Source organism: Garra rufa, chromosome 13, assembly GCF_049309525.1.
Source record: "Garra rufa chromosome 13, GarRuf1.0, whole genome shotgun sequence".
Classification (NCBI taxonomy): Eukaryota; Metazoa; Chordata; class Actinopteri; order Cypriniformes; family Cyprinidae; genus Garra; species Garra rufa.
Genome location: NC_133373.1, coordinates 30,203,337 through 30,220,062, shown reverse-complemented (window position 1 = coordinate 30,220,062; position 16,726 = coordinate 30,203,337). Strand labels below are relative to the sequence as shown.

The following is a 16,726-nucleotide window of genomic DNA, read 5'->3' as shown; positions in this document are numbered from 1 at the left end:
CGCAAGCTGTTTCGCCTATGTCTGTATGCTGCTGCAACGCGCTTTACATTATTTCAAAATTAAGGATAATTTTTGGCTTCAATATCTCGCAGAAAAGGTTTTTTCCCTAGCGTAAGATACTTACGTAGTACGAGAGACCTCTCGTAAGAGAACAAATTCTTCTCATATCTGCTCTGCAACCTCTCCTGACAGGTCCACATGACAGGAACAGACAGTTAAATTGTTCCTGCGCAGTGACTTGTGCCTCTTACATCTGGAGGTCTGATATCAGAGTAAGAAATGTGAACCTACTACAGACAGAAAGAGGGTTCATTCCTGGGGCAAAGAGGCACAGTATGAAGAGCTTCCTGTCTTCGCAGAATGCCTTACATTTTCCCCTGACATTATCCTCAACCCTTGCACTACACCGAACTACAACATGGGTACATTCCAGAGGGACAGCCCCAATGGTCTGGCTTTTTGGGTGGTCACATACAAGCCTAACTTGAGACTAAAAATGCAATAATTCAGGCTGGCTTCATCTAATAGTATCAGTATCATGACAGACCATGGCTGGATGTGGTGCATATTTATGGGTATTTCTGATACTGAAGTGTGAATCTAAAGATCTGGGTGATGCTATGCCCTGTGGTGGACCACCATCTGGCTCTGGTAAACTGCCATAAAGATAAGCATCATGATAGGAGGTGCTGAAAGCCTAGACTAGGTATGACCTTGAGTTTGTTAAACGCCAGTTGTCAGCGCACACTGCAATATAGAGTGTGATTGTTTGTGAATATTAAAAGTTTTACTCTCACAAACTGTAAGACAAATATTAAAAGGTCAATACTGTGCATTTGTTGCAGTCAGTAAGCATTTTATTGTAATTCAGTTACACACATAAAATAAATACAAATTACACAGACATTTTTTATCACAGTACATTTCCATTGTCAACAATCACCACCATTTCTATTCTAAAAACATGCATAAGCAAAATACACATACAAGCATACACACACACACACACACACACACACACACACACACACACACACTCTCCTCATTATTCTTTCCCAAACTCATGCTCAAGAAGCGAAATATGAATCTTGCATTGAATACAATCGATCAATGGGTGTTAAAATGGAGGTTTCACTGGACGTCATACAGTCTCCAAAATGACACAGAGGACCACTGTCTGTATCGTCATAGAGTGTGTCACAACCTATAAAGAGAGATAGTAATTGGGATGGGCAAAGAGTATTTGTCACTGCATTTGTATTTTGTGAGGCTTAGTGTGTGTTTACCATAGGGATGCATGTGGTCTCCAGGCATCTGAGGAGGGGTGAGGCCCTGTCTGAAGGGGTCCAGCTTGAAGCTCTGTGAGTCCAGACTGATATTCTGCTGGGTAAGTGAATATGAACCTGCACACTCCAGCTCAGGAGGCAGACCTCCACAAGAGGGCGCTGTGGTCATAAAAATGACAAGAAACGAACTTCTCAAGACAGTGTAGATGTTTAGAATTGCATCATATCTTGGGCAAAAAAATAAATTGAGGCCACATAAAGTGTTTTCACATAGAAAATTGTTAATCCCAAGTAACTCTAATCCCTGGTTATACCCTGCCCTGCTGAAAAAACCAGCATATGCTGGTTAGGTATGTTTTGGTGCTGGGATGCTGGTTTTAGCTGGTTTATGCTGGTCCCTTGCTGGTTTATGCTGGTCCCTTGCTGGTTAATGCTGGTCCTTTGCTGGTTTATGCTGGTCATGTTGCTGGTCAAGGACCAGCATAAACCAGCAAAGGGCCAGCATTAACCAGCAACATGACCAGCATAAACCAGCAAAAACCAGCAAGGGACCAGCATAAACCAGCAAAGGACCAGCATAAACCAGCTAAAACCAGCATCCCAGCACCAAAACATACCTAACCAGCATATGCTGTTTTTTTCAGCAGGGTGGGTTATATATTTTTCCATATTTCACATTGTACGTTCGTAAACCCAAGTTAACGTACTAATTTTAATATTTGCGCGTCAGCATCAATAGAGTGTTTTCAGGTGCGTCATAATTTGGCTATAATGGCGGCACAGAACGTAAACAATGCCACTGAACCAAAGGATACTGGCATATTTTGCTGATTATAGCTGCTAAAAATGGTCAATTATTGTCATGTTTTTACATAATTTGTCAGACCTGGAAAAAAACATTTGGAGTACAAGAAGAGTGGCAAAAACTGAAGGAACAAAAGGTGTTTGTGGTTGGCCAAACTGAACCAAGATTTGATCATTTCCGGTCAGGTAGATGAAATATCAGGCTTATATCTTAATTAATATTGCTTGTGCATATCTTAACCCCCTATTAAGTTTGTCAAAATATTAGGCTACACCTGCTTACTAAGTCCTACTGATGATTTAGCAGATTCCACATGTTTTTTCCCCTGGTTTAGACAGCATAAATTAGCAGAACAACTTATTCAGTAGTACATTTACCGCGCAGTCGATGCTGTTGTTTACATCTGAGTATCGCCAATATGGCCACGCATTTGGGTAAGTGCAAATCCTCCATAACTCCTGCATTTGCACATCATTTGCTAATCTGTTCCTTAATATACCTACAACTTTGTCCAAAATAAAGTTTTTGGACCTGAGTTTTTTTTTCATCATCCCAATTAACACGTTTCGCCACGGTTTGACTTTTTTTCCCCCGGCGGAATGTGTGCAGAACATTCTGTCAAGGTTCTTTCAAAGTTATGAATGTTCTCCTAGTAACATTGAACATTTGTTTTAGTTGGACATTAGTCTCACATTCTAAATATTATTTACTACTTATTTCAGAATGTTTAGAAAACATTCAAATGTAATGTAATACTGATTTTCCAGCATTTTTTGTGTATTTCAACCCTTTCCAAAAATCACTCTGATTTTGTGATTTTGTGTGCAACTATTACAGAAGGCTCAAACGCTCACTGATGCTCCAGAAGGAAACACGATGCATTAAGAGCTGGGGGTTAAAACTTTTTTAATTTGAAGATTAGGGGGAAAACTTATTTTGTCCTCTAGGAAACATGTAACTATCTTCTGTAGTCTCTGATGAGCAGTGCTAAAAAAAAAATCTATCTATATATATCTATCTATATATATATATGTATATATATATATAGGCAAATTAATAAAAATGCACACATCTCCATTCTGTTGAAAAGTTTTCACCCCCTGGCTCTTAATGCATCGTGTTTTCTTCTGGAGCATCTGTAATAGTTGCTCCCTCAGTCCCTCAGTTGTCCTCAGTGTTAAAAGATGGATCTCAAAATCATACAGTCATTGTTGGAAAGGGTTAAAATACACAAAAATGCTGGACAACCAAAGAATTTGTGGGATCTGAAGGATTTTTCTAAAGCACAACGGGCAGCTAAACTGTTCAGGACAAGCAAGGGACTCATGAACAACTATCACTAAACAATAACAACAACAACAACAACAACAAAACAGCTGTGGATCATTCAGGTAAGAACACAGTATTAAGAATCAAGGGGATGTAAACTTATGAACTGGGTCATTTTTATGAATTCAACTATTATGTGGACTATATGTAAACATCTTTTATGTGAAATATTTTATTCAGGTCAGTACTAAATAAACAATAACAAGCATTTTGTATGAACCCTCTTACTGTGGTAAAATAAATTAACATTTTTAATGATTCTAAAAGGGGTATGTAAACTTTTGACCTCAACTGGAACACAGGGTTAAAAGCAGTGCTAATTAAGAGCATTAAACATTTCTTTATAAGTTGTGTTTATAAAAAAAGATAACCAAAGCAAAGCATGAAGCTTTTGTGAAGTGTGTATACCAGTGTGTTGTGATTGGCTATCCCGTTTCTCCTGAGGAGACACACTTTGCTTCTGCTGCTGTTGTCTTCTTGCCAGTTTTTTCATCTATGGAGAAAATATGCATGAAAGAGATTCTCATAATAAAAACATGTCCATGTTCACATATAGTAATGAGAAAACTAATAAGAGAAAATATCCCTTTATAAAGCGAAGGAAGGCCGAAAACACACACAGCGCTACCCTGAAAGGAAATCCAAGTCTAATCTAAGGGGATCTATACATAATATGTCATCAGTTTCCTACATGAGGCAATAACACAGCTTGTTTCCTTATTGGCAAGCTCATATACTGTAGAAAGAGGTCTGTTATCAATTGCATAAGTTGATGCTCTTTCAATGAGTGTGTTTGTCTGTGTCGGTGGGCATCACATTACCTTGGCTCTTTGGTTCTGGAACCAGACCTGAACGACTCGTACGCTCAATCCTGTCTCTGCTGCCAGCGTCTCCCTTACCTTACAAAAGAGAGACAGACAGAGAGAGAGCCATAGTGTGACCTTCATGGTCTATGGGTCATGTAGGCTAACTGATGTACTGACCCACGCTAGAGTATCAGATCAACAAAGATAGATACAGCAATGCGGTCCAGACCAGCTGCGGCTGCACAAAAACCTCCTTCACAAATGTTACAGTAAAAGATAAAGTACAGAGCGGTATAACAAAGCTTGATGCTTTAATGAGATTCCTAAACTATTAAACAAGACAAAAATTTAAACTGGAGTATGTTTTATATTCAGTTTTTATTGTTGTCAATTTAAATGGCTGACCTTTCGACATGGTTTGGACGAGACCTCAAAAGAAGCTTTGAAAGCACGTCTCTGTTGTGTTGTCAGGATGGTACGAGGCCTTTTAGGTCTCTTGTGTTCCACGTCTCCTATTGTGTTAGAGTCCTCTGTGGTCTTAATGTTGTCTTCATCATCGTCCTCCTCCTCACCATCTTCACTTTTACCTGTAGTAAAGGAAACAGAGGTATGTAATCCTTAACAACAGATAGATAATAACTAGAAATAATAATAACACTATAACAAAGCTAAATAAGTGACCAGCATCTATTGGTTTGAACAGTAAAAATGAGTTTAACCACTCTGAAGTTCCGATCTAAATCAAATGATTCATGAAAACGGCTCTGAAGTCAAGATCTAGATCAAATGATTCGCAAACCCACTCTGATGTTCCGATCTGAATCAAATGATTCGCGAAATGATTCATGAACCCACTCCAAAGTCTCGATCTAAATCAAATGATTTGCAATATGTGAAGTTCTGATCTAACTCAACTGATTCGAAAACCAGCTTTGAAGTCCTGATCTAAATCAAATGATTCATGAACCCACTCTGAAGTCCCGATCTAAATTAAATGATTCGCGAACCTGCTCTGAAGTTCTGATCTGAATCAAATGATTTGCAAACCTGCTCTGAAGTTCTGATCTAGATCAAATGATTCGCGAAATGATTCATGAACCCACTTTGAAGTCCCGATCTAAATTAAATGATTCGCAAACCTGCTCTGAAGTTCATATCTGAATCAAATGATTCAGTCAAATGATTCACGAACCCACTCCGAAGTCCTGATCTAAATCAAATGATTTGTGAACCTGATCTGAATTTCTGATCTGAATCAAATGATTCACGAAATGATTCATGAACCCATTTCAGAGTCCCAATCTATATCAAATGATTTGCAAACCTGATCTGAATCAAATTATTTGCAATATGTTTCATGAACCCACTCTGAAGTCCCAATCTAAATCAAATGATTTGCAATATGTGAAGTTCTGATCTAACTCAACTGAATCGCCAACCTGCTATGAAGTCCTGATCTAAATCAAATGATTTATGAACCCACTCCGAAGTACCGATCTAAATCAAATGATTCGTGAACCTGCTCTGAAGTTCTGATCTGAATTAAATGATTGAGTCAAATAATTCACGAACCTGCTCCGAAGTTCTGATCTAGATCAAATGATTCGCGAAATGATTCATGAACCCACTTTGAAGTCCCGATCTAAATTAAATGATTCGCAAACCTGCTCTAAAGTTCTGATCTGAATCAAATGATTCAGTCAAATGATTCACGAACCTGCTCTGAAGTTTTGATCTGAATCAAATGATTCGCGAAATGATTCATGAACCCACTCCGAAGTCCCGATCTAAATCAAATGATTTGCGAACCTGCTCTGAAGTTCTGATCTGAATCAAATGATTTGCGAAATGATTCATGAGCCCAGTCCAAAGTCACAATCTAAATCAAATGATTTGCAATATGTGAAGTTCTGATCTAACTCAGCTGATTCGCCAACCTGCTTTGAAGTCCCGATCTAAATCCAATGATTCGCAAACCTGCTATGAAGTCCTGATCTAAATCAAATGATTTATGAACCCACTCCGAAGTCCCGATCTAAATCCAATGATTCGCAAACCTGCTCTGAAGTTCTGATCTAGATCAAATGATTTGCGAAATGATTCATGAACCCACTTTGAAGTCCCGATCTAAATTAAATGATTCGCAAACCTGCTCTGAAGTTCATATCTGAATCAAATGATTCAGTCAAATGATTCACGAACCCACTCCGAAGTCCTGATCTAAATAAAATGATTTGATGAACCTGATCTGAATTTCTGATCTGAATCAAATGATTCACGAAATGATTCATGAACCCATTTCAGAGTCCCAATCTATATCAAATGATTTGCAAACCTGATCTGAATCAAATTATTTGCAATATGTTTCATGAACCCACTCTGAAGTCCCAATCTAAATCAAATGATTTGCAATATGTGAAGTTCTGATCTAACTCAACTGAATCGCCAACCTGCTTTGAAGTCCTGATCTAAATCAAATGATTTATGAACCCACTCCGAAGTACCGATCTAAATCAAATGATTTGCGAACCTGCTCTGAAGTTCTGATCTGAATTAAATGATTGAGTCAAATAATTCACGAACCTGCTCCGAAGTTCTGATCTAGATCAAATGATTCGCGAAATGATTCATGAACCCACTTTGAAGTCCCGATCTAAATTAAATGATTCGCTAACCTGCTCTGAAGTTCTGATCTGAATCAAATGATTCAGTCAAATGATTCACGAACCTGCTCTGAAATTTTGATCTGAATCAAATGATTCGCGAAATGATTCATGAACCCACTCCGAAGTCCCGATCTAAATCAAATGATTTGCGAACCTGCTCTGAAGTTCTGATCTGAATCAAATGATTTGCGAAATGATTCATGAGCCCAGTCCAAAGTCCGATCTAAATCAAATGATTTGCAATATGTGAAGTTCTGATCTAACTCAGCTGATTCGCCAACCTGCTTTGAAGTCCCGATCTAAATCCAATGATTCGCAAACCTGCTATGAAGTCCTGATCTAAATCAAATGATTTATGAACCCACTCCGAAGTCCCGATCTAAATCCAATGATTCGCAAACCTGCTCTGAAGTTCTGATCTAGATCAAATGATTCGCGAAATGATTCATGAACCCACTTTGAAGTCCCGATCTAAATTAAATGATTCGCGAACCTGCTCTGAAGTTCTGATCTGAATCAAATGATTCAGTCAAATGATTCACGAACCTGCTCTGAAGTTTTGATCTGAATCAAATGATTTCCGAAATGATTCATGAACCCACTCTGAAGTCGCGATCTAAATCAAATGATTTGCGAACCTGCTCTGAAGTTCTGATCTAGATCAAATGATTCGCGAAATGATTCATGAACCCACTCCGAAGTCCCGATCTAAATCAAATGATTTGCGAACCTGCTCTGAAGTTCTGATCTGAATCAAATGATTCGCGAAATGATTCACTAACCCACTCAGAAGTTCCGATCTAAGTCAAATGATTTGCGAAACCCGTTGCGAAAAGTGATGAATGGGCATCTGTACTATTCAAAACTTTGGGGTCAATCTGATTTTTTAAAAGAAATTAATTAATTAAATTAAAACTGTTATTTTAAATAGTGAAAATATTTATCATATTAATATATAATATTTAGAATATATTGTTTTTGCTGTACTTTGGATCACTTTCTTAAAAAACATTACAAATCTTACTGTTCAAAAACCTTTGACTGGTAGTGTACAGTGCTACTAAAGTACTGAAGGACTCTAGCACTGCACATTTTGGATGTCTCCTTTTTTTAACACATCTGATTTATATCATCAGATCATTAGCAGAGGCACTATGACCTTACTGAGTGTTTTAGATGAGGAAGTCACAGTGCTGTGGTGCTCCAGGACCAGGATTGTTTTAAAACAATACCTGAGTCGGAGGTGGTCGGGCTGGCTAGTTGGTTGTGATAGTCTCTGGCACAGAAAAGCCTTTCCCCTGTGAGCACACAGCAGTCTCCCTTCTGCAGCCTGCAGCCGCACACACAGCAGCAGAAACACCGCAGGTGGAAAACCGCAGTGCCTGCGTGCATCACCAGCTCGGCCGGAGAGATGACCTCTGCGCAGCCCTTGCACCTTACCAAAAACAACCTGACAGGAAAGAGGGAAAGAATAAATTAATATGCATTTCTTACAGCAACTATACATTTCATATACGTGCTTTAAAATCTTTTGATGAAGAGTAGATTTTGTTCTTTCTGAATGTTTTCGTTGATGTTGATCAGAGATCCTAGGAATGTTGCTGAGTCGTCCCGTCCATCAAGGAGTGAGACGTGAGACAAGAACTTGCCATGTCCCCTCCACCCAAAAAATAAAAAAAAGCCGTGCAGACGCATACCCCCAGCATGGTGAGTGTGCATCTTAGCGCCTGGCAACCAGAGCTGGGTTTCAGCGGGTTAGACAGAGGCGGCCGGCTCCACGACTGTGTCCGGGGCAGGACTCCCGGGGAGGGGGGAAAAAGGAGCTCGGCAGGCTGTGGCTCCAGACGGAGGGAAAGAATCATGCCTCCCGGTGGGCGAGGCCGGTCCAGGGAATGATCTTAACTCGACTTAACCAAACCCAGACAAAGGAGGGAGCTGGCCCAGAGCCTCGCTGCCATTGTCCTGCCCTGGCAGACACCACATTTTCTGTTTGTCAAACTGGCCTGAGATTTCCGCGCCCGGAGGGGGGGACGGAGAGCAGAACTGTAGTTTAAGGTTTGGGGTGAGGGTGACAGGGACGCTTAGAGAGAATCATCCATAGAGGTGTGACAGCTTCAGACTTGGGTTGACAGGTTACTCCTTATTACAAGACACTACAGGCAAAATCGTTTTTTCACTAGTCAATTTTGAGATTAAGATTTATTTGGCTTCCGTAACAGTGGAAAGAAAACATCCAAAATGCACATTTAAGTAATTATTTTATTATATTTTCAATTGCAGATTTCAATTACAATCCATACACTACCAGTCAAAAGTTTTTGTGCAGTAAGTCTCTTTTGCTCACCCAAATCAGGCAAATCAGTAATATTGTAAAATATTTTTACTATTTAACTTTTCTATTAGAATATATTTTTAAATGTATTTTTTTTTTCTGTGATCAATATTTAAAACAGTTAAGTACATTTTTTCAGGATTCTTTGATGAATAGAAATGTATCTAAAATAAAAAGCTTTTGTAACATTACACACTATACCATTTAAAAGGATTTTGGGAAAGGAATTATAGAAATTAATACTGTAGCAAGAATGCTTTAAATTGATCAAAAGATGATAAAGACATTTAGAAAGATTTCTATTTCAGATAAATGCTGTTCTTTTGAACATTCTATACAAGAAACCTGAAAAATTCTACCCAGCTGTTTTCAACATAATAATAATAAAAAATGTTTTTTTTTGAGCAGCAAATCAGTTTCGGAAGGATCGTGTGACTGGAGTAATGATGCTAAAAATTCAGCTTTAAAATCACAAAAATAAATCACATTTTAAAATATATTCAAATAGAAAACAGTTATTTTAAATTGTAAAAAATATTTCAAATTTCATTGTTTTTGCTGTACTTTGGATCAAATAAATGCAGGCTTGGTGTCTTTAAAAACATTAAAAATCTTACTGTTCAAAAACTTTTGACTGGTAGTGTATCTTTAAAGGATGATTTTTTAAAAATGAGCCAGAAAGTACATACACTAGAATTTCCAGTATTCTGAAGGTTTTTACAGATTGTATTTCTAAAAATGTTGTGAAAAGTCTTTTTTTCTCAGTAATTTCTAATTTATGGAGTCCTGTGCTCAGATTTCTGTTCTGAAAATGTTTGCAAATTAGTGCATACCTTTAACAATTCAGAAAACTTGCAATCCAAAACTTAACTGGGGAAATTTTTAATTTCTGATTAAAAATGTTACCCTATTTACGTGTTGCCTTGCCTTAAATAGATAGTTCACCCAAAAATTTAAATTAACCCATGATTTTCTCACCCTTAAGCCATCCTACGTGTACATGACTTCTTTCAGACGAATGCAACTGGAGTTATATTTAAAACAGTCTTGGCTCTTCCAAGCTTTATAATTGCAGTGAATGGCTGTTGAGATTTTAAAGTCCAATAAAGTGCATCTATCTATCATAAAAAAAAGTACTCCACACAACTCTGGGGGGTTTATAATGGCCTTTTAAAGTGAATTGATGCATTTGTGTAAGAAAAATATCCATATTTAAAAGTTTAGAAATCATAATCTTTTGCTAAAAGCTAAAAAGTCAAGTCCCCTATATTTATATAGGATAAGATGTTTTAGTTTCAAGCACAGACAGTATTGAAATACTGAATTTGATTCATCAAATACTGCTTTTTAAATTATAGTGCTGTGATTACTGTATGTTGACGCATTAAGATAAGTTTTCCGCTGTTTCTTCTTACAATTTGTAGCAATTATAAGCTTTTGGCTATAGATCAATGGGTGTTATTGTTGGTATGCGTATCTCAGCTAGGTGCATGGGAGCACTGCAGTGTGTTCACGTACAGACAGCAAAAATTCCTCCTCTGATAAGTATGAATTGAAACATCCCAAAGCCTTGCATTGTTGAGAACTATTAGTGTTGCTCTGGGGTTGCTGGGGAAACCGTTGCGAGTTCTTTAGGGTTCAGGAGGAGGGACAGAGAGACGTGACTGCTGCTCATTATACACAGGAGCATCTGTGGTATGTGAACGCAGATAGCAGAATATGCCAATGGCATGTTTGTGCATTTTAGTGGCAGTGGGGGCAATATGACACAAGATGTACGTGTCTTTCTTTCCTCAGTTAAGAAATTAAGGTTATTGAGGAAAACATCCCAGGATTATTCTCCATATAGTGGACTTCCATAGGGATCAATGGGTTGAAGGTCCAAGTTGCAGTTTCAATGCAGCTTCAAAGCGTTCTACATGATCCCAGCTGAGGAATAAAGGTCATATCTAGCAAAACGATCGATTATTTTCTTAAAAAATAAAAATGTATATACTTTTTAACCACAAATGCACACGTGTGACGTAAGCGGATGTACCGACCCAGTGTTTACAAAGTGAATGTGCCAAAAAAAAGTCAAATGCCATTTACAAAAAAAGTTAAAACAACCATGTAGAACGATTTTGATGTTTTTTTTACAATTTGTAAATTGTAATTTGGAACTTCAACCAACCAACTGTCCACTATATGGAGAAAAATCCTGGAATGTTTTCCTCAAAAACCTTAATTTCTTTTTGACTGAAGAAAGAAAGACATGAACATCTTGGATGACAAGGGGGTGAGTAAATCATCAGGTAATTTTCATTCTGGAAGTGAACAAATTCGTAATATATTGTAATTTATATAATATCACATTATTGTTAACAGAATTAAAATGCACACCATTACAAATGATTTATTTTTAAACTAAAAAACAGACGTTTCTCTATAGTGAATTTATAAAATGAAAAACTCAAAGGGTTTAATGTTAGATTTTAATTATCTTAAAAATGTGACATTAACTAATTAAATCACTGGATTATTTAATTATTTTAATACTTCACAATATTACTGATTTACTTTATTTTTGATCAAATAACTGCAGCCCTGTTGACAATAAGAGACTTCTTTCAAAAACATTAAAAAAAAACTTTACCGACCTCAAACTTTTGAACAGTATAAAGGCAAAATTTTCGTATTCGTCAAAATTCATCACACAGGCTCAGAATGGTCAAAACACCACTCAAAATACTTTTTACAGATGTGAAAAAATGCTGAAAATTGAACCTGATCCAAATCCAAACAAAAGTTTTGGAGGAAGTGTGTATGTGATTGACACAATGTGTTTTTTATGTGCAAAATTTTGGACGATAATTTCAAAATCAGTGTGCAAGGACCTTAAACGTTTACCAAAGTAAACTTAGATGGGAATTAGGAAAAAATGGGAACTGTGAATCACTGAAGAAATGCACTCCTATGTCAGAAGTCTGGAGATTACTACTGTCACTTTTGTTTTTTCTATTATTAGTCCTATAAGTCTAAGCATCACTTTAAATATAAAACAATTATAAAACAAAAAAGTGTCAGTGTTAATAGAACTGCCTGCTGACCCATTTATAGTAAAGCCGCTCCCTAACCTGGTCAGCAAGTGCTGGGTCAGCGCGCTCTCCACCCCTGAGCCCACAGTTAAGCACTGGGCTACTGGGTAGGAGTGCCAGCCAAGCACTGCGTATGTGGCTAATTGGTCAGGTCAGATATCTCACGGTCGGACGGGCATCAAGCAGGGGCACCACTGGGCACCAACCTATCCAGATGCCTTGACATACTTCACACGCAGAGATCCCCTCTACATACACCCCCTCCTCAACACAAACACACTCATATTCTACCCAGAACATATGGCCTAATATTCCACTCAGCCTCAGCTTTCTTATTAAGAGCACAGTGGTCACTTCTCCATTATTATTAACTTTGGGCGATGGACTCCTAATGTCAATATGCATTGTGGGATTTGACCAAATGAGAGTTTTTTTGTTAAAAATGTCAACTGGAGTAGATACATCAGCTATTGAGGAAGATTTAATCAGTTTTCGATAGTGTCCATTACTCGTCCATATTTTCCAGGTCATTGCTCACTATCGTTTCGCACACTGTTTTTTATACGGAGGTGAGAATGTGCATATGAGTGTGTGAATGAGAATCAGAGTGAGTTTTGGGGGTAGTAGGGGGTCCGCGCACCGTGTCGATGTGGCCATATGCTGTCCCCAGCTTGCCGTTGCCACGCCGATGGGTCCTGCTAATTTAACACATCTTGACAGCGTGTCAGTAGTGCTGTCCTCCTGATCTAACGGTGTGTGTTTGTGTGTGAAAGCCTCCTCGCATTCCATGGCCCACCGCGACCCTTCCTCCTGCAGTCACCTTGTCTTTCAGGAGTTCTGTGCCAAGTTCCCCAATCCACACAGTCTTTTTCTTTCTCACACACACACAAAACATCAACACTCATCATGAGACAGACTATTAAATTTTGTTTGTGTAAATGTGACCCTGGACCACAAAACATAGTAGCATGGGTATATTTGTAGCAATAGCCAAAAATACATTGATTGGGTCAAAATTATCAGTTTTTCTTTTATGCCAAAAATCATTAGGATATTAAGATGTTCCTTGAAGATATTTGTACATTTCTACCATAAATATATTAAAACTTAATTTTTGATTAGTAATATGCATTGCTAATAACTTAATCTGGACAACTTTAAAAACAGTTTTCTGAATATTTAGATTTTTTGCACCCTCAGATTCTAGATTTTTAAATAGTTGTATCTCAGCCAAATATTGTTCTATCCTAACAAACCATACATCAATGGAAAGCTTTTGGATGAATTTCAATTTCAAAATTGACCCTTATGACTGGTTTTGTGGTCCAGGGTCACAAATTGAAATTATCTTTAGCCACAAAAGTTGCCTTGTTAAAATTAACATCAAGTAAACGGATCAGTCTGATTTATAGTTATTTACTGCATCATTACTAGAGGATGTTTAGATATGTGTACTGAAACCTTATAACATTTTACTGGCTTTATGTTTAAAGTATCTACTGAGATATTTACATATTGATTATTTCTGTGCATTAATCTTTAAAATGTACTTTGCAGAATAATATAAGTGATTGCTGCAGTGCTTAAATGAAGTATAATAAAATTAATTTGTCTGTCACCCTCAATTTCCACCTTATTTTTCCTGTAAGAGCTAGCGTGGCCATTTATAAATTTGATGGGTCTGGCTTCCAGGCTCATCTGCGTCCAGTTATTTTTTAACTGTACAAAACAGCTCTTTTTACTTCTTGATATTGCAATTGGTGTGTTTTAACATATTATTTTAATGTAGGCTATTATATTAATTATGAACACATTGGTTTGTAGTGCAAACAGTTTCACCTTTTACCATTGTTATTCTTCTCGTTATTTCCTTATAGGGTCTAATGAATCGGAAGTCTCACCCATAGGCTTACATCCGCATTATAAAAGGTGGATAGGTTAATTATTTGTAAGGCCTAAATGTTTACATGTTTACTCTCAAATACATTTCTAGAAAACTACGAGCAGTCAATTTGTAGTTTTCTATATACAGAGAAAGGTAAACATTTGAATATTTCGAATATTCATTTGTTTTTTTCCCCCCTAAACATTCGATTTCAAGAATAAGTAAATGGCGAAGACAGGAACAAATATTTGAAATTAGTAAAGACCTTTCTGCTAAAATTAAGTTAATATGAACACCTAGCCATGTTTAGGTTATAAGTGTACTTTATCTGACTGGAAAAAAAACCTCTGAACACCGTCAAACTTTTCCCGCGCTGAACTTAAAATTTGATTCTAATTGAATCATAAAACGAAATCTTTGTTTACGCAAAAAGCAGCAATTAGAGTCTTACTTCTGGTAGTCTCGTTTGCAGTAGAGTGTCTTATTGCGGAGGAAGCAGGTGTCTTTTAGAGGTTCGCGACATGATGCGCAGTGCAGGCAGCGTTCGTGCCACAGTCCGTCCTGCACGCGGAGCAGGTACCTGTCCCGGATGAGCTCATTACACCCTTCACACACGCTCTTTCTCCACATGTCTGGAAAAAAAAAGACACGCTTATAATCCATAGCCTAACATCTTTAGGGTGTAATTTCATGTGCTTGTATTAGACAAAAACAACAAAGAAAGTTAACAATGGTCTGTCTTGTTTGCCTAATTTACAGAATTGTACCTATATTGTTATAGCTAAAATGTCAAATGCCATTCTATTAAAATTGTAGTTATCCCAAGAAGATGTTAAAGTAAGTAGGACTAACATAAAAGTACGTTTAATTTTTAAAAAATGAAAACATACATAAAGAATTTAATGAAAATGTAGCCTAATTTAACCACGAGCATTACAAAAATAACCAAAACGATAAATACCAGCATAAATACATGATGTTTGATTGTGAGTTTCATTAACATATTAAGTTTTAACAAGATTAACAATCTTCCATAAAAACCACTTTTAATAGTGCGACATCAAAATAACAGTGAGTTAATGCGCATAGCATCAATTACTGTCACATGTTTCAGCATGTTTTATCAACACCAGGAACTATAGGTTTCTAATGTATCTACTGTACATGACAAAACTTCACCAAAACTTTAAAAGATGCTATGGAATTAGACATACATCCACCTACCATTTAAGAGAAAATATCCTTTGGCGTCCCGTGAAACTTTCGACAGATGCTCAGATAGTTGTAAACGCGGACAAAAGCTCCGTATGAAAATAAACCTGAGTCAGTTAGGCTACTCTCTCTCTTACTCTCTCTCTCACTCTCTCTCTCTCACACACACACACGCACGCACAAATCTCTCTCCTCCCATCAGGTAGAGAGTAAGAACAGCCATTACTTTACAGTTTGTGAGGAACAAATTATATGAAAAACATGAATGTATGGAGAGGGTAATTTCAAGCATGAATTTTGAACAATAATGCCTTAGTTTGGGTTTGAGAGATGCCAAGGCCATCAATTGCTTTGAAAAATAATCTGGGCCTACATAAAAAAGTGTAATTGAGCATAACTTCATTTTGATACCAGATTAAACATTGATTACAATTATTGTTGTTATTTTTCACTTTATTATTACCTTGACGGTTCAAACATGCCCTGAAAAATGTTACATTAATTCATAGAAATGCGCATTAAAAATCATTAATGCATTTCACACAGATTCACAATGGAGTGTCTATTTATATTTATTGCATTTTTTACGATTTGTTCTGCATACTGGCTAACAGTAACTGTTCAGAAACGTTTTGTTACTACTGTTAACTACAGTTTAGGTCAAATAATCGTATAAAAAAAATCTGAAAAAGAGGTTAATTTTACATGCGCATCATTGTAGTAAATCAAGTAAATCTTAAACATTTGTTTGGAGTTCATGACCGATTATGTAGGCTACCTAAAATTAGTTTATATGTATTTTGAATAAATAGCCTAAATTACATGAAAGAAAAACAAATGTGACTCTGGACCACAAAACCAGTCATTTTTTATATTTTTATATAATTATAAATTGAGATTTATACATAATTTGAAAGCCATTGATGTATGGTTTATTAGGATAGGACAATATTTAGCCGAAATACAACTATTTGAAAGTCAGGAATCTGAGGGTGCAAAAAAAAAAAAATAATCAAAATAATGTGAAAATTGCCTTTAAAGTTGTCCAAAAGAAGTTCTTAGCAATGCATATTACTAATCAAAAATTAAGTTTTGATATATTTACGGTAGAAAATTTACAAAATATCTTAATGGAACATGATATTTACTTAATTTTTGGCATAAAAGAGAAATTGATCATTTTGACCCATACAATGTATTTTTGGCTATTGCTACAAATACCTATGCAGTAAATGGTAAAACTGTTTTCACTACAAATCAGTGTGCTCATAATTAGATAATACATTAAATAATATAGTAAGACACACCAATTTGCAATATCAATCAGC

At 36.8% G+C, this 16,726-nt stretch overlaps 1 protein-coding gene across 1 annotated transcript; it reads right to left on the bottom strand.

Annotated features, from left to right (window-relative positions):
• Positions 1–1,067: 1,067 nt before the first annotated feature.
• Positions 1,068–14,816, bottom strand: lmx1a (LIM homeobox transcription factor 1, alpha). The gene is made up of 7 exons (XM_073852718.1): positions 14,638–14,816; positions 8,125–8,342; positions 4,632–4,813; positions 4,242–4,319; positions 3,829–3,913; positions 1,287–1,445; positions 1,068–1,204 (listed from the first exon to the last, which is right to left on the bottom strand). The coding sequence occupies exons 1-7, from the start codon at positions 14,814–14,816 to the stop codon at positions 1,068–1,070; spliced, it is 1,038 nt and encodes a 345-aa protein (XP_073708819.1).
• Between the last annotated feature and the right edge of the window lie 1,910 nt (positions 14,817–16,726).

Coding starts and splice junctions, on each gene's coding strand:
- lmx1a (XM_073852718.1), bottom strand. CDS start 14,816: ATGTGGAGAAAGAGCGTGTGTGAAGGGTGTAATGAGCTCATCCGGGAC. Junction 4,320..4,631: donor CGTCCAAACCATGTCGAAAG/GTCAGCCATTTA, acceptor CTCTTTTGTAAG/GTAAGGGAGACGCTGGCAGC. Junction 1,446..3,828: donor TAGCCAATCACAACACACTG/GTATACACACTT, acceptor TTATGACCACAG/CGCCCTCTTGTGGAGGTCTG.